This window comes from Gossypium hirsutum, chromosome A12 (assembly GCF_007990345.1).
Source record: "Gossypium hirsutum isolate 1008001.06 chromosome A12, Gossypium_hirsutum_v2.1, whole genome shotgun sequence".
In the NCBI taxonomy this organism is placed as follows: domain Eukaryota; kingdom Viridiplantae; phylum Streptophyta; class Magnoliopsida; order Malvales; family Malvaceae; genus Gossypium; species Gossypium hirsutum.
Genome location: NC_053435.1, coordinates 77,893,385 through 77,910,820, shown reverse-complemented (window position 1 = coordinate 77,910,820; position 17,436 = coordinate 77,893,385). Strand labels below are relative to the sequence as shown.

Genomic DNA, 17,436 nt, shown 5'->3' with positions numbered 1-17,436 from the left:
TGAAGCCATCATCAAGATTCAAACATAGAAGTTCATGGAAACAGCAGATTCCAAGAATTTGACTTCTTTTTTGCACAATAATCTCCACATAAGAAGGGAAGAAACTAAAGAAACTTGCACCAAATGCTTAAAATAAAACGATTTGGGATTATTTTGCATAAGTAATTGATACTAAAGTCTAAACTTCTCATTACATTGAAACAGAAATTCTAAGATACATGCCATAGCTAAGTGAACCACAGTTGCTATTATTGCACACAATAAAGAACATTGGTATTGAATTTCTATACTCCATAAGGTAGTCAACAATTATACAGAGTTTATGTTGAGTATCGGTTTAACTCTATAGCAACTCAACAGGAGAAAATTATCAACCCCCCACGAACTCATAACTTCAGCTTCATACGAATAGTGAAGAAAATCTTGAGGGATTCATGAGAACAAGGACCGATTCTTGTTGCGTTCCAAACGAGCCTCCCTCTGGCAAAAAGGGGGGAAAAAGCAAAAAATATGTAATGCTCAGTGCACTATAGCCATTTACAAACAAATGGAATATACACAACAATTGGAAAAAGAAAATGGAATACCTCCTTTTTCTTGCATTCCTTGTAAACATCAAAATGTTCTTGGCATTTACTCTTGTCGGAGCCATATTCTTCCAGACCTGAAGATCAACACTTCAACATTAAAAATTGGCCTTTATCTAAAAAGAAAAAGGTTAGGACATCAATGGGAATTAGTTAATGATGACAAAGAATCATATTTGCTTCGAAGCTTCCATGCTTTTTCTTCCCTACTTCATGTGTAAAGAGTGATCCAATAAGCTGTAAACACTATATTCGAGAAACCAATGGCAATCTACTCCGCAAAAGGTAACAAACATTATCTTAGAAAGGTATCACTGATATTCATGTTCCAAGCCAAAAGCCATGTCTTACCGCTGGTAAATGCTGGATTCTTGGGGTTCAATCCCTAATAGCATCAAATAACAAAAAAGAATCCATGTTTCAAGCATATGTGCATTGCTTACAATTAATTCTTTCATATAGTTATTCAACTCCATAATAAGATCTCCATGCTAAAGAAACCCAGAGTTGCCAAAAGCTCCAACATTGCCATAATTCATGAACGACAATGTAAAAGACAAGATTTAACCAGGTTACATTACATTACATCTAAAAAATTATCTCCTTTCTTTCTAGATTATATAAATCAAGTAGCAACAAACTATTACAGGCCAAATTAAAAATACTCCGAAACGTCCATTAGCAATGTCATTTCATTACAGTTATTATTTTTCTTGGCTGTTTTCGATTGCTTATTTTTGTTATTGTTAGTTTTTGTCAATTTCTGATTTTCTAGGTATGTCAGGTACAACACCCTTTATATATGTAAAACAGGTAGTGAAAGAGAATTAACAGAAAATATTCAAAAGTAATTTTCTCCACTATCTCTCCCGTATATTTCTTTAACCTCATTTTTTTCTACACTACTCTTTTCCCATAAAATTCTTTTCCCTTGATTTTAATCTGTTACAGTGGTATTCAGTGCCTTTGATTCCTGGCAGCCATGACAAAAACACAACTTCAGAAAGAGCTTGGGTAAAAACAACAAGATGTGGCTAATATTAAACAAGAGGTTCAACAACCTGACAAAAAGTTGGAGGACCTGAAAGTTGAAGTTAAGTCAGAGCTCAAGGGGTTTCTCGACTTGATGACAAGGGGATCTTTTCTCTGATAAAGGTAAAAGCCCAGCAGAATCTAGTGTGACCGGAGTTGGAACTAGTGCAAAATCACCATTTTCAATTGAACCCAATGCACTGCCAGTTACGATTGGTCAGTCTTGTGTCGATGGGCACTTGTTTCTCTGGGGATGATTTCAAAAATTGGGTGATAAAATTGGAACAGTTCTTTGAGGCAGAACAGGTACTTGAAACATCTAAGGTTCGAACAGAAATGTCGAGCTTAGACGGAAAGGCACTCCAATGGCATCACTATTTTGTCAAATCGCAAGGAGGAATGGAGAACCTGAGTTAGGTTAAGTATTTGGTTGAAATGTGTGATCGCTTTGCTCCCAGTGAATATGAGGACCCCATGGCTGACTTAGTTGCTTTGAAACAGACATGTACTGTTGATCACTTCCATGATGAATTTTTAAGTTTATTGAATTTGTTGGACCTCTGGAAACCTTATGCTCTCAGTATTTTCATTAACACTTGAAGTTTGATATTGCACCTTCTGTGAAATTGTTTACACCAAAAAACTTAAATGAGGCATTACACCTAGCAAAACAAGTGGAAGCTATAATACACCTTTCCATTAAAAGAAGCAGCCCTGCTACCTATTCGAGACCTCCAAATTCACCTCATCCCTATCACACTACCTATACACAGCCCATACTAAAGCCAACTACACCCACTTTACCTCCATTACTACCCACTCCAAAATATTCACAAACTAGCTCTACCTCACCAACTAGTATTGCAAAACCAAGCACCTCTAATATCACCAAACCCAATACCACTTTACCTCATCCTACTGTCAATCACCATTAACTCCTAAAATGGAAGAAAGGAGAAAAAAAGGCCTCTGCTATTGGTGTGGCACTAAATACACTGTAGGCCATAAGTGCCTCAAATCACAGTTATATCAACTCAATGCTGAGAGAATTGATGATAAGGGGCAGCAGGAACTGTTTGCTGATTGTTGAGTCTCACCAAAGTTACTAGGATCCGAAGGGGATGGCAATGAGCAACCAATCTTGTCTTTGCATGCGATTTAGGGTACTACTGGGTATCAGACCATGCGAGTTTCTGCTACTTTGTTTAAGAGAAAGTAGTGGTACTAATCGATAACGGCAATACTCACAACTTTTTGGATTGCAATGTAGCTAAGGTTGTGACATTGTATTGGGGGTACATTGGCTAGTTAATCTAAGTCCTTATCTTATGGGACTTCTCAGCATTGACGATGCAATTTCAAATGGGTTCAAAATGGGTGACTTTGCAAGGAGCTCATTTGAACAAGATAGAGATGCTTAATTCGAAACACAAGGCTAAGTTAGTTTCTATGTTGTTAACTAGTACTAGACCACAACCATGTGCCTATTTTCTGGTTGGTGATTCACAACCAAGTGAAGTCAAATGCTGCCCCTGAATCCTTCACTTTGGAAACATTACTTCAAGAATATGATGATGTTTTTTTTTTTTTGGCCCACTAAGCTGCCCCCCATTCGATTGCAAGACCATCGTATACCCTTGATTGATGAAACAAAAATAGTGAGGCTTCGACCTTACAGGTACCCTAGTATACAAAAAGATGAATTGGAGAAAATGATTGAGCAAATGCTAGAAGCTGGTATTATTCGCAATAGTAGCAGTGTCTTTGCTTCACCCGTGCTTATGGTACGGAAAGAAAATGGAAGATGGCAGTTGTGTGTTGATTGTAGGGAACTGAATGAACTTACCATCAAGGATAAGTTTCCCATAACTCTTGTTGATGAGCTCCTCAATGAATTAGTACATGCAACATACTTCTCAAAGTTGGATCTTCTTTTGGGATATCATCAAATCCAAATGTTTGAGGACGACATCCACAAAACGGCTTTTAAAATGGAGGAAGGGCATTTCGAATTTTTGGTTATGCCGTTTGGTCTAACCAACGCTCCTGCCACATTTCAGAGTTTAATGAATCAAAATTTTCAATCATTCCTTATAAAATTTGTACTGGTGTTTTTTGATGATATATTGGTGTACTCACCTGATAGGGGTACTCATTTACAGCATCTTCGATAGGTGTTGGATGTTCCTCAATCCAACCAGCTCTATGTAAAACCCAGTAAGTGCAGCTTTGGGGCTACGGAAGTGAACTACATAGGCCATGCTATCAGCAGAGGGGGAATTACTATGGGTGAGAGGAAGGTTAACTGTATTAAGGATTGGCCAATGGAAAGATGTACAAGGTTTCTTGGGGCTAACGGGATATTATCGACGTTTCATTATGAGGTATGGCGAAATTGCACAACCTTCAACTGCTTTGTTAAAAAAAGATGGATGGAATTGGACGGAAAAAGCCACACATGCTTTTCAAGAGCTCAAATGAGTTATGTTTACAGCTCCTGTACTAACTATGCCTGACTTCAATGTGGAACTTATTGTAGAGAATGATGCTTCCAGCTTGAGGGTGGGAACTGTGCTTACCCAAAAAGGGCGACTGATGACCTACTTTAGTAAAGCTTTGGGTCTATAGCATCAAGCACTATCTATATATGAAAAAGAGATGATGGCAGTGTTGTTGCCAATCAAGAAATGGGGTGCATACCTGGTTGGAAGGCACTTCCATCCTCTATACGACGATCAATCAGAAATTGTCAATAAAAGTTTAGAGGGATACTTGAGGTGCATGACCGGCAAGAAGCCTAAAGAATGGTTGCATTGTCTGGCCCTTGCTGAATGGTGGTATAATTCATCATACCACTCTTCTAAACAAGCAACTCCCTACAAAGTTGTCCATGGGCAACCCCCTCCTATCCATTTACCATAGCTCGTAGGTGAATCCTTAGTTGCTTCGGTGGATCATAGTTTTATCTAGCTGACAAGAAACATAGTGAGAGAAATTTTTTGCAAGGTGATTGGCTTTATCTTAAACTCCAGTCTTATAGGCAGCATATTGTTCATAATCGAAGGAATATGAAATTGGCTCCCAAGAATTATGGGTCATTTCAGGTTGTTAGCAAGGTTGGCCAAGTGGCGTATTGATTGGAATTACCACCAGACTCTAAAATTCACCCTGTATTTCATCTTTCACAGCTTAAAAAACATATTGGCAGCAAGATTGCACAACCACAATTACCTCTCACAGCCGATGATGGTACTATTGTTAAGGAACCTACTCGAGTACTGGATCGAGGATGACAAAAGGAGGGAATCGGGCCATGACAGAAGTTCTTGTTGAATGGACTAATTCATTTCCAGAGGATGCTTCTTGGGAGATATTACAAGACCTTCAACAAAAATATCCACACTTCAATCCTTGAGAACAAGGATTGCTTCAATGGAGGAAGTACTGTTGCAGGACAAATTTAAAATACTCCAAAACATCCATTAGCAATGTCATTTCATTACAGCTATTATTTTTCTTGGCTGTTTCCAATTGCTGATTTTTGTTACTGTTAGTTTTTATCAATTTCTGATTTTTCAAGGTATGTCAAGTACGACATCCTTTATATATGTAAAACAGGTGCTGAATTAAAATTAACAGAAAATATTCAAAAGCAATTTTCTCTACTATCTCTTCCTTATATTTGTTTAACATCAATTTTTTCTACACTACTCTTTTCCCATAAAATTATTTTCTCTTGATTTTAGTCTGTTACACAATCTAATTAATCCCACTTTCATTCAATTAACCTGCCACAAGGTAGCATAGAGGGAAAATTTCAAGAACTATTATTTTTAATTCAAAAGACAAATTAGATTAACTTTCCTTTCAAGAAAATTATAATACAACTATATTGAAGTAAGACAAGGACAATATTATGATTCAAGCAAAGTAAAGTTTCGGGCTTTAATGATTCAATTTGATCGAAAACAAAATTGTTTCAAAAATAGAGATTGAAGAATTAAGAGAGATAGCTTACATTTGAGAGAAGCGGTGTACTTTGGGAAGCATGGAGAATCGGCGATCCTGGCACCACTGGGGTAAGGCGGTGTTGCAGCTCTCGATGCCATTGATTCTGTATTTTCCAGGGAAACAAACAAGTTGGAGCCATCGTATGAGGTAAGAAAGCAATTCTTGGGCTAATGGGCCGGATCATTTTCATTTCAAATCCAGTTTTAACTTTTTGGCCCATTTCTTACAACATTTTTGGGCCAACAAAGATAACAACTAATTGGAAAAACTCTTCTGTAAAAAAACCAGAATAATAATATAGGTATTAAAACTAATCTCTATACTTTTGTTTTTTGAACAATTTAATATTTTAGAGTGAGACGAGCTTATAGATTAATTTTAACAAATGCAAAACATAAAAAAAACTACGTTATTCTCTTTCAAATAGGTCTTGAAAAGAGAAGGAAAGCTAAAATGTCACTAGACGTCTATTATTCAATCTACTCTTGTGTGCGTGATTCCTGTTGAAGCATATACTCGGGGTTGGATGTAGGGCGAACGATTTCAAAGCTGACTTCTCATTCACAAAGAAGTAAGAAACAGAAGAGAATGGAAAATAAAATAAAAATTAAAAGAACATAAAAGAAAAAAATTAAATTACTCAAAATGAAAAAAATATAGGGACCAATTGTAGAATTTAACCTAAATTTTTCGTTTGAAATGATAATTTAACGTGCCACTTCAGCTAACCGTTACACCATTAATAACTAAAATATAAGTTGAAACAAACAAAAATAACTATTTTAGTAGTTTACTATTATTATTATTATTATTATTATTGTTATTATTATAGTATAGTTGAAATATATGGAGAAGTAACTAATTTAAGAAGATAAGCCTTCGATTTCTATCTATGTTTACAAACTTTCTAATCCTAACAATACGCATAATCAGTAAAATAAAGAGAGATCCAACGCCACCCTACTCCCAATCATAAATATTAACCCAATCCAAAACCTCCACTTCCGATCGCCGCCGCCGCCACCACCACCAATCATCTAACTTTCACTATTTACAAATAAAACAAAGAAGGGATATTGGAACAATAGCTTCCTTCGAAACTTCTATGAAAAATGAAATTATTTTAGGATTTCATATTAAAAATCTTGAGTTTGTTCTTTTCCTGGGTTTCAATTTATTTTATCGACTTTAACTCCAGCAAAATGTTTAGCTCTGATCCACTCTAACGTCGAAAATTTTCTAGTAATTTTCCATTTACGAGACTTCAAATTCTGCCCGGACAACCGTCAAGAAATTACAATCATCTTCTCAGACATGGATCATAATTCAAAGCAATTTTTTCCGGGAAGCCATGTAATGATTTATCTCCTCGTAGCTATAGCTGTGTACGTTTTCGTATGGTTCTCAAGCCCTTTTTTGGGGAATTACAATGAAACCAACTCTTCACCCTCTAATTTCGTAAGAACTTTAAATTTATAATCTTTAATTACAGCATGCATGCATGTAATAATTTGACGTTGAATTCTCTTTGTTTTGTTATGTTGTAGCCTGGTATTGGAGCAAAAGATGAGCTTGAGTTAGCGTTAAGGAAAGCTTCAATGCCGAACCGGACGGTCATCATTGCGGTGATCAACAAAGCTTATGTTGAAAGAAGTGTTAATGAAGAGGCGACGATGCTCGATCTTTTCTTGGAAAGCTTTTGGGTAGGAGAAAATACTAGGCCATTGCTCGAACATTTGCTGCTCGTCGCCGTCGATCAAACGGCTTACGAACGATGTCAGTTTCGGCGGTTGCACTGTTACAGATTGGTGACGGAAGGTGTGGATTTTGCGGGAGAGAAGGTTTACATGTCGCAGGACTTTATTAATATGATGTGGAGACGAACTCTTTTTCTTTTGGAGATCCTCAAGCGTGGCTATAACTTCATATTTACGGTACGGTTGTTTTTATCAGCAAAACCCTAATTATATATTTAACATCATTTAATTTATGAGAAGAGATTGTATGAAATTATAATTTAATATCTGTAAAAATTTGATTTATTTTTCTCTTACAAAAAAGATATAGATAACATAAAATTACAATTTCATACAATTATTTCCCTTAATTTACACATTAATTTGATAATAATAAATATTTATTGTTCATATTGATTCATCTAAAAGATTAAGAAACAAACAAAAATAAGTTATTCGTAAACGATTCATTGGACACTTTATTTATTTACGAAAGTGTGTAAAAATTTTATCAGGACATAGACGTAATGTGGTTAAGGAATCCATTTCTACGACTGAGTCCACTCGAAGAGGCTGATCTAGAAATCAGCGTCGATACATTCAACGACGACCCCCGACCGGAAAACAAATATATCAACACAGGTTTCTATTACATAAGATCCAACAGCAAAACCATCTCATTGTTCCATACATGGTATTCTCAGAAGAATAACTCGACAGGAAAGAAAGAACAGGATGTATTGCAAGACCCAATCCGTGGTGGGCTGTTGCAGAAACTGAATCTCAAAGTAAAGTTCTTGGAAACTAGGTATTTTAGTGGCTTCTGTCAAGACAGTAAAGACATCACGGCCGTAACCACCATGCATGCCAACTGTTGTCGTAATTCAAAGGCAAAGTTCAGAGATTTAACGACGGCGCTACGTGATTGGAAACAGTTTAAAGCCGCCGTCTTTCAACATCCTGAGATTATTGACAGGATTGGTTTGGATTTTAAATGGACAGCACACACTGAATGCTTGAATTCTTGGCAATGAAGTCATGGTTGACCATAACTGCAACTCACCAAGCCTTTCTAATTAATTTTATAATATGTTAATGGAAATTGTTGGATGCATTATTTAATTAATGTTACCCAATTCATCTGTCACGTTAGACTTTAATTAAAAAAAAAGAATACCTTCTAAATGTATTTTATAGAGAAAATCATTAAATCAACCATAAATGCACCCATTTATATATATTCAGCATAGCATACGCTTTTTCCCTCTTCTCTTACTAGCATGGCTTCTTTCCTTAATTGCATATAATTTTTTTAAATAAAAATTGTGTTTATATATTATTGAAAACCACAATGTATCATACAGATTGTAATTTAAAAATTAAAGAAAATCCTAAAAAAGATAACAGCCTCTACCTCTTACTTACAACCAAAGTAAAAAGAAAGAAAAACTTAATCACCTCTGTGAAGCCTTAATCTTGAAAATCAAAGAAATCGTTGAAATACCTAGCTTCTTAAAAAGAAAAACTTTGTCGCCCCTCCCAATAGTAGACTAGATAAGGTCCACGTCTCTAGCGACGGCCCACCCGAACCAAGCAACGCATCCACTAAAGCACAAATCTCGACTCCCAATCACACTGTTGCTAATCACCCAGATCTGAAGTATTAGTCCCCTCCACCATCATTGTTGCGCGGAAGCGTGTGAAAGAGTAAAATTATTGTACTGAAAAATCACACTAAGTTCAATTCCCAGGAAAGAGAGGTAGATCACGAAGATCACTTAAATACTAAGTCTTTCCTAACCAGAATATCCCTCTATCGTAATTTAATAGCACAATAAATCAATACAATCACATTCACAAAATATGCAAAACAAATAATAAAGAACACCAGAATTTTAACGAGGTTCAGCAAATTTTTCCTACGTCCTCGGGCACTACCAAATATATTTCACTCCAAAAATTACAAGTGAAATTTACAAATAGAGAGAGAGAATAATGCCTTAAGTAGAGAATGGCAATTATGGGATGAAGAAAGTAAGCAATGGTTAGGCCTATTTATAGTTGAGGTTCAAGGATCAACTTGCAATGTCCCTATACAATTAGGGACCAAAATTGCAATTATCCCATGCCAACTTTTAACCCAACTTGCCAACCAATATTACTTTCTACTTTCGGTGCCCACCCCATTTGACTTTTCAAACAATGGTGGGTTCCAATAATCTCCACCTTGAAGATTTGATTACGATAATCTTATCTTCACACAATTCTTTCTGCTTTTGACAACAATACTTGATAGTGCCTTCTTCAACTGTTAAACTTGCAGGATATTAATCAAGTTCAAACAATGTTCGAACTTGGTTGCTGTTACCACCTTGTTCATCATATCTGCGAGATTATCTGCAGTCTTGATCTTCTGAAGACAAATTTTCCCCTCTTCAATAATTTCCTGCACAAAATGGAATCGTACGTCGATATGTTTTGTACGTGCATGATAGACTTGATTCTTTGCTAAATGAATAGCACTTTGACTATCACAATACACGTTAATATGCTCCTGAACCAACCCCAAGGTTTTAGCCATACCTTGTAACCAAATAGCCTCCTTTACAGCCTCTGTTACAGCCATGTACTCGGCTTCTGTGGTTGACAATGCAGCTGTAGACTGTAGTGTAGACTTTCAACTTATTGGTCCTCCAGCAAGTGTAAACACAAAACCGGTGGTTGATCTTCGCTTGTCTAAATCACCGGCATAGTCAGAATCAACGTACCCAATAACACCTTTACCAAGTGTATTATCCTGCTTGAACAGTACAACATCCACGGTCTTCTGAATATACCGTAGAATCCATTTCACAGCTTGCCAATGTCTTTTTCCAGGATTATGCATATACCTGCTCACTATACTAACTGCCTGTGAAATGTCGGGTCTTGTACACACCATTGCATACATCAAGCTACCCACTGCATTAGAATACGGAACTTGCAACATGTATTCTCGTTCTGTATTCGTCGAAGGAGATAGTTGTGCAGAAAGCTTGAAATGATAAGCCAACGGGGTACTTACAGGTTTTGTCTACTCGTTCATGCCAAACTGCTGTAGTACCTTTTTCAAATACTGCTTCTGAGACAAGCTAACTCTATCATGAGCTCTATCCCTCCATATTTCCATGCCGAGAATCTTTTTAGCTTCTCCTAGATCTTTCATCTCAAACTCGAGATTGAGTTGAGTCTTCAATCTTTCAATCTCAACTTTGCTCTTAGATGCTATTAGCATATCATCAACATATAAGAGCAAGTATATGAAAGTTCCTTCTTGTAGCTTCTGAAAATACACGCAATGATCAAATTTACTTCTTGTGTACCTTTGCCCTTTCATGAACTGATCAAATCGCTTGTACCACTGCCTCGGAGATTGCTTCAATCCATAAAGCGACTTTGTCAGTTTGCAAACCCAATTTTCTTTTCCAGTAACCTTGAATCCATCTGGCTGAGTCATATAGATTTCCTCTTCCAAATCACCGTGTAAAAACGCGGTCTTCACATCAAGCTGAACTAGTTCAAGATCATATTGCGCAACCAAGGCTAGCAAAATCCGAATAGACGAATGCTTCACAACTGGAGAAAACACTTCATTGTAGTCTATTCCTTCTTTCTGAGCGTAACCCTTTGCTACTAATCTAGCCTTGTATCGAATTTCATTTTTATCAGGAAATCCTTCCTTCTTTGCATATACCCATTTGCATCCAATTGCCTTCTTTCCCTTGGGTAGTGTCACCAACTCCCAGGTCTTATTTTTATGAAGAGACTGCATTTCTCCATTCATTGCTTGCTTCCACTTTACACCATCAGGGTTACTTATTACTTCTGTGTAAGTAGAAGGAACATCATCATCTGTAATTGGAAGTGCATAGGCCACTATATCATCAAAGCGAGCAGGCTTACGAATCTCTCTTCTTGACCTTCTATATGCAATTGAATCTTGTTGCTGTAGAGGTTCTTGGGTAGGAACCTCTTCATCATTTGTCCCTTTAATATTAGCTGGATCATCGTTAACCTTTTCAAGCTCCACCTGCTGCAAAGTACTACTGGTTTTGTCATCCTTTTGTGAATCCTTGTACTTCAACATGGTTGATTCATCAAAAGTCACATCTCTACTGAAAACAATCTTCCTTGTATCAGGACACCAGAGACGATATCCTTTTACTCCATCAGTTATACCCAAGAATAATGCTTTCTTTGCTCTTGGGTCTAACTTAGATTCTTTTACATGATAATATGCAGTGGAACCAAATACATGCAAAGAATCATAATCAGTAGCAGATTTACCAGTCCACATCTCCACAGGAGTTTTTCCATTTATTGTAGCTGATGGCAAATAGTTAATTAGATGGCACGCATATGTAACTGCCTCAGCCCAAAATTCTTTGCCCAATCCAGCATTGGACAACATACATCAAACTTTCTCCAGTATAGTTCGATTCATTCGTTCTGCCACCCCATTTTGTTGTGGTGTATCCCGAACAGTGAAGTGTCGCACAATGCCCTCATCTTGGCATACTTGTAGAAATGGATCATTTTTGTACTCAGTACCATTATCTGATCGAAGTCGTTTGACCTTTCGACCAGTCTGAGTCTCCACCATCTTCTTCCATTTCAGAAATGCATCCAAAACTTCACTTTTTCTTTTCATTAGATACACCCATACTTTTCTTGAATAATCATCAACAAAAGTAACAAAATAGTGCATACCTCCCAAAAAAACTACTTTGGTAGGTCCCCACACATCACTGTGAACGTAGTCCAGAATTCCTTTCGTATTGTGAATTGCTGGACCAAATTTTACCCTCTTCTGCTTGCCCAGAACACAATGTTCACAGAATTCCATTTTGCAAGAATTTGCACCTTTCAATAAGCCTTGCTTCACCAATGTCTGCAAAGCTTTTTCACCAGCATGTCCCAATCGCATATGCCATAATCTGGTAGCCTCTGAATCTACATCTTTTGTAGAAACTGTTGATGTTGATCCAATAACTGTACTTCCATTTAAAAAATACAAGTTATTTCTTCTTGTGCCTTTCATCACCGTCAGTTGCCCAGCTACTACTTTTAGTAATCCATCTCTCAAAGTGATTGTGAGCCCTTTAGATTCTAGGGCACCTAATGAGATGAGATTTTTCTTCAGGCTAGGTACGTAGCGAACATCTGTCAAGACTTGGATTGAGCCGTCGTGATTCTTCAATTGGACTGTACCCACTCCCATTGTCTTACAAGCACTATCATTGCCCATAAGAACAATTCCACCTTCTAGCTCTTTAAGACTAGAAAACCAGTCCTTATTAGGACACATATGGTAAGTACATCCTGAATCTGAAATCCACTCATCCGTTTGACATGCCATTGCCATGCCAACCAAGCTAAAGTCTGACTCCTCATCATGCTCCGCTACACATGCATTAGAAATAGCCTTGCCCTTTCGTAGCTTAGGACAATTCTTTTTCCAATGCCCTTTTTCACAGCAAAAGGCACATTCATCTTTGGCGGGTCTCCCTTTGGACTTTCCCCTTCTACCAGATTTGCTGCTGTGTGAACGACCTCTTACTGTTATGACTTCTGCGGTTGTATCTCTGTGATCTCTTTTATCTTTCTTTCGAGTCTCAGATCTATACAGCGCACTACAGACTGCATCAAATGTGATCGTGTCCTTCCCATAAAGCAATGTGGTGGTAAGATGATCATATTCATCAGGAAGGGAATTCAACAACAATAATGCCTTGTCTTCATCTTCAAATTTCTCATCCAAATTTAGCAAGTCTGCTAAAATTTTATTGAATAAGTTCACATGGTCATTCATCGACATACCGGGTGCATACGTGAATCGATAAAGTTTTTTTTCATATAAAGCCTATTTTCAAGACTTTTCGTTAGAAACTTTTCTTCTAGTGTATCCCATAACTTCTTCGCTGATGTCTCCCTCATGACAGAGTACTTCTGCTCTTTGGCCAAACATAGGCGGATTGTACCACACGCCTGTCTATTGATCTTGGCCCACTCCTTGTCATCCATCTTGTCAGGTTTTTCTTCAAGGGCTATATCTAGCTCTTGCTGACATAAGACATCCAGGATCTCACATTGCCACATACCAAAATTATTGGTACCGTCAAATTTCTCTACTTCAAATTTTACATTTGTCACAGTAGTCCTTGCTGATGACGATGCTGCTGCCATTTTTCTCCTCAATCCCAACTACTGTATACGTAAACAGTACCGTATACGTGAATAGTGCCATATACGTAAACAGTACCGTATACGTGAATAGTGCCGTATACATGAATAGTATCGTAAACGGTCATATTCCCCAAGTACGAACTTGGCTCTGGTACCAATTGTTGCGCGGAAGCGTGTGAAAGAGTAAAATTATTATACTGAAAAATCACACTAAGTTCAATTCCCAAGAAAGAGAGGTAGATCACGAAGATCACTTAAATACCAAGTCTTTCCTAGCCAGAATATCCCTCTATCGTAATTTAATAGCACAATAAATCACTACAATCACATTCACAAAATATGCAAAACAAATAATAAAGAACACCAGAATTTTAACGAGGTTCAGCAAATTTTTCCTACGTCCTCGGGCACTACCAAATATATTTCACTCCAAAAATTACAAGTGAAATTTACAAATAGAGAGAGAGAATAATGCCTTAAGTAGAGAATGGCAATTATGGGATGAAGAAAGTAAGCAATGGTTAGGCCTATTTATAGTTGAGGTTCAAGGATCAACTTGCAATGTCCCTATACAATTAGGGACCAAAATTGCAATTATCCCATGCCAACTTTTAACCCAACTTGCCAACCAATATTACTTTCTACTTTCGGTGCCCACCCCATTTGACTTTTCAAACAATGGTGGGTTCCAATAATCATGATTGTGGAGAAATCACTTGTTCAACATGTAACGACTTCGTATACACCACACCGTAGATGGTGATGGGACCATCCTTGACCCACCAAGAATCACGTTGCTGGTGAAAGCGTTCCTTTGCCATAAGGTGAGTGGCTTTTTTTTATTGATAAAAAATAAAATTCACTTATAATTGGTAGGTATAGGGGTGTTCAAACTTCGGTTAAAATCGAATTAACAGAATAAACTGGTTTAAATCAGTTACTCGATCAATTAACCAATCTAGTTCGGTCGGATGCCGATTAAAGGTTTTTGGAATTTTAGTCAACGGTTAATTCGGTTCGAAACCGGATAATTAATTGAATTAGTAAAACTTAATCAATAATATTATACATTATATGTATTAGGCTATTATTAATTCGGTTAATACGGTCAAATGAACATTATCGATTTATTTATTTTTATTGTTTTATACTTGTTTTAACAAAAATATATATAAATTTTGATTCATTAATTTTTTTGAAAAATTTTGATTCAGTTAACGATTAAAGGATTAAAAAATTCGATTAATACTAATTTAATTCCATTAACTGATCGATTAACAGTTTGAACGCCCCTAATAATTTATCTTCTTTTATTATCTTTACTTTATTTTCATTAACAATTTTAAAAAATCTCATCTATAATCACAATCTTTCAAAACATTTCACCATCATTTATTGATCAAAGATGATGTTTAATAAAAAAATATGAAATATACTAACAAATAGTGAAAAGACAGGAAAATAATTTAAATTTAAATATTAAAAATAATATTATTAAAAAGAATAATTATAAATATTATAAAATGAACATAAAAAATATTAAATCATAGAAAAAACGCATCAAATTTTAAAATCTCCCGTACATGTATGGGAATTCATATGAAGGATAACGAAAATTTTATACGGTTGATTTTTATTATATTAAAAAAATAATAAATATTTTATTGTATTAAATATAAGTTTTAATGGCCGACCAATCTATAGCAGAATTGTCATCAAACAATGCCGCATCAGTGTTAAACCAATTTACAGGTGGCCTGCACCAGCTAGTAGCAGCAGTCTCTGTTGAGGTGGATGCATTTCGACCATCTACGAGCACCTTGCCAAGCCTCCATAAACGAATCAGCAAACTGGATAATCGGGATAGCAGCATCCTGATTCCGGTAAAACCAAATGCTACACGCTATACTCAGCCATCAACATAAGACCTTCGCATCTTTCAACTGAAGATAACTGTCTAAAAGCTCATGAAACGACCCTTGAGACATTCTAAACCATTAAGGTTCCAGGATTCTTTAGCTTTATTACACCACAAGAGCACATGATCCAGATCTTCAGCTGCCCCCCACACGCTGGTAGCACATTTAAGCCCTTCTCCAACACTCGAGTCTTACACGGAATAAAATTACTCCCACACCTCCAAATCTTTAGAGGTAACACCAGCTTCCAAAGCTTCGCCCAAGAGTTGTGCAAACCTCATAGCATAAATACCAAACCGACAAAAATGTCGTAGCAAGAAATTCGGAGGGCTTCAGCCATAGTTTTTAGAACAATTTCTTTACTCGCTTTAGATAACTTATTTTCCACTCACCAAACCGTTTACTCAATTTTTCTCTAAAAGAAGAGAAGACTTGGCTCTTATTACAACCAATAAGAGGAGGTAACCCAAGATATCTTCCATGATCAAGAGAGGAGGTAACACCCAAAATTTGACAGACATCATTTCTGACAATGGGATTGGTATTGGCAATGAAAAAGATCCACGACTTCTGAAAGTTGATAGACTACCCAGAAGCTGCCTCATAAACTCTCAAAATAGTAATATAAATATCACCAATTTTTCTGTGTATAGCGAAGGACATCACCTAGTAACCATAATAGTTCATTGCTTTAGATATATCACCAATATTGTAATAGTTGAACGTATCATGTTCTTCAATAAACCTTGAGTTTGTGCCGGATTAAATTAAACATTGATTTTTATTTGCTGTGAGCTTTCCTTTTATGCCCACCATTGAATCTCTCCGATGACACTAGGAATATAATTAGATATAGCGGAGAATACAATGCATGTGCGTCCCTCTCTTTGGCAGATGCATTGGTGAAGTGCTTTGGGCCTGCTCTTCGTAGAGTAAGACGAGAATCCTTCCTTTTTTTTTTTTTGTTTTGTTTTCATCCCATATGTCGTATGCCAAAGCTTTTCCTCCCTATTGACCGACCCATCCAAGGCCATTGTGCTTCCTATATATATACATTGATGATTAAAAAAAAACCCAATATTGTTGTCTTGATTAGAGAAAAATGATAAACCGTTTAAGCACAGGCAAGAGCTCGTACAAGTGTTTCCGGTATGAAGAAGGCAGAGATAAGCCTGGCGATGTCCGAAACGTTATGTTAGTAGTTGCTAGCCTCATAGCTTCCGTCACCTTCCAAGCTGGTGTCAACCCTCCTGGTGGAGTATGGCAAGATAGTAGTAGCGGACATGTTGCAGGCAGAGCCATTTATGCATACCAATCCGAGGTCTACTATGTTTTCTTAATTGCCAACACCCTAGCTCTATCCGCTTCCATTCTTGTCATCATCTCACTCACCTACAGGTTCCCTTTCCATCTCGAAATTGTTATTGCTACCATTTCCATGATCGTCACTTACAGTTCCGCAATTTTCGCCGTTACTCCCGACGAATCAGTGAGGTTTCGGTACGTCATAGCCGCCGCTTCTGTGCCTTATATATTGCGGATTTTCATTCAGCTCTTCAACATAGTGTTTGAAAATAATGAAAAACCTGAATCAGAGAATTCTGACAAAGTAGTATTGAACTATTGATCTTGTATTTCAATTTCATTTACGAAACACGTTGCAACTTGCATCTTGTAACAGCACTCGAAACAGAAAACAATTTTCAATACATTGGGTTGTTTAAGCTTTTATTAGTCAATGGTTTAAATGGCTTCATTAATTAATTATTTGTTTAGATTTTGATTATATCTGATGTAACACCCCTAACCCTTATCCGTCGTCGGAATAGGGTTACGTAGCATTACTGTACTTTTTAGATCAAATACGAACATTTGCATAATCATTTAACATACACATCATAATTTAATCATATTGTCCCTCTTTTG

General features: G+C 36.7%; 3 protein-coding genes across 3 annotated transcripts; 2 read left to right on the top strand and 1 right to left on the bottom strand.

The window, feature by feature from the left end:
- Positions 1-127: 127 nt before the first annotated feature.
- Positions 128-5,789, bottom strand: LOC107934087 (cytochrome c oxidase-assembly factor COX23, mitochondrial). Its single transcript, XM_016866436.2, has 3 exons — positions 5,638-5,789; positions 588-664; positions 128-480 (listed from the first exon to the last, which is right to left on the bottom strand). Exons 1-3 carry the CDS (start codon positions 5,726-5,728, stop codon positions 433-435), a joined length of 216 nt encoding a protein of 71 aa, XP_016721925.2. The 5' UTR covers positions 5,729-5,789; the 3' UTR covers positions 128-432.
- An 860-nt stretch (positions 5,790-6,649) lies between these two features.
- On the top strand, positions 6,650-8,596 carry LOC107939677 (uncharacterized protein At1g28695). Its single transcript, XM_016873041.2, has 3 exons — positions 6,650-7,088; positions 7,178-7,564; positions 7,882-8,596. Exons 1-3 carry the CDS (start codon positions 6,945-6,947, stop codon positions 8,398-8,400), a joined length of 1,050 nt encoding a protein of 349 aa, XP_016728530.2. The 5' UTR covers positions 6,650-6,944; the 3' UTR covers positions 8,401-8,596.
- A 7,987-nt stretch (positions 8,597-16,583) lies between these two features.
- Positions 16,584-17,137, top strand: LOC107921891 (uncharacterized). The gene has a single exon (XM_016851714.2). The coding sequence runs from the start codon at positions 16,613-16,615 to the stop codon at positions 17,135-17,137; it is 525 nt and encodes a 174-aa protein (XP_016707203.2). The 5' UTR covers positions 16,584-16,612.
- The last annotated feature ends 299 nt before the right edge of the window (positions 17,138-17,436 follow it).

Coding starts and splice junctions, on each gene's coding strand:
- LOC107934087 (XM_016866436.2), bottom strand. CDS start 5,728: ATGGCATCGAGAGCTGCAACACCGCCTTACCCCAGTGGTGCCAGGATC. Junction 665..5,637: donor GTACACCGCTTCTCTCAAAT/GTAAGCTATCTC, acceptor GTTGATCTTCAG/GTCTGGAAGAATATGGCTCC. Junction 481..587: donor AGGAATGCAAGAAAAAGGAG/GTATTCCATTTT, acceptor CCTTTTTGCCAG/AGGGAGGCTCGTTTGGAACG.
- LOC107921891 (XM_016851714.2), top strand. CDS start 16,613: ATGATAAACCGTTTAAGCACAGGCAAGAGCTCGTACAAGTGTTTCCGG.
- LOC107939677 (XM_016873041.2), top strand. CDS start 6,945: ATGGATCATAATTCAAAGCAATTTTTTCCGGGAAGCCATGTAATGATT. Junction 7,089..7,177: donor ACTCTTCACCCTCTAATTTC/GTAAGAACTTTA, acceptor GTTATGTTGTAG/CCTGGTATTGGAGCAAAAGA. Junction 7,565..7,881: donor GCTATAACTTCATATTTACG/GTACGGTTGTTT, acceptor AAATTTTATCAG/GACATAGACGTAATGTGGTT.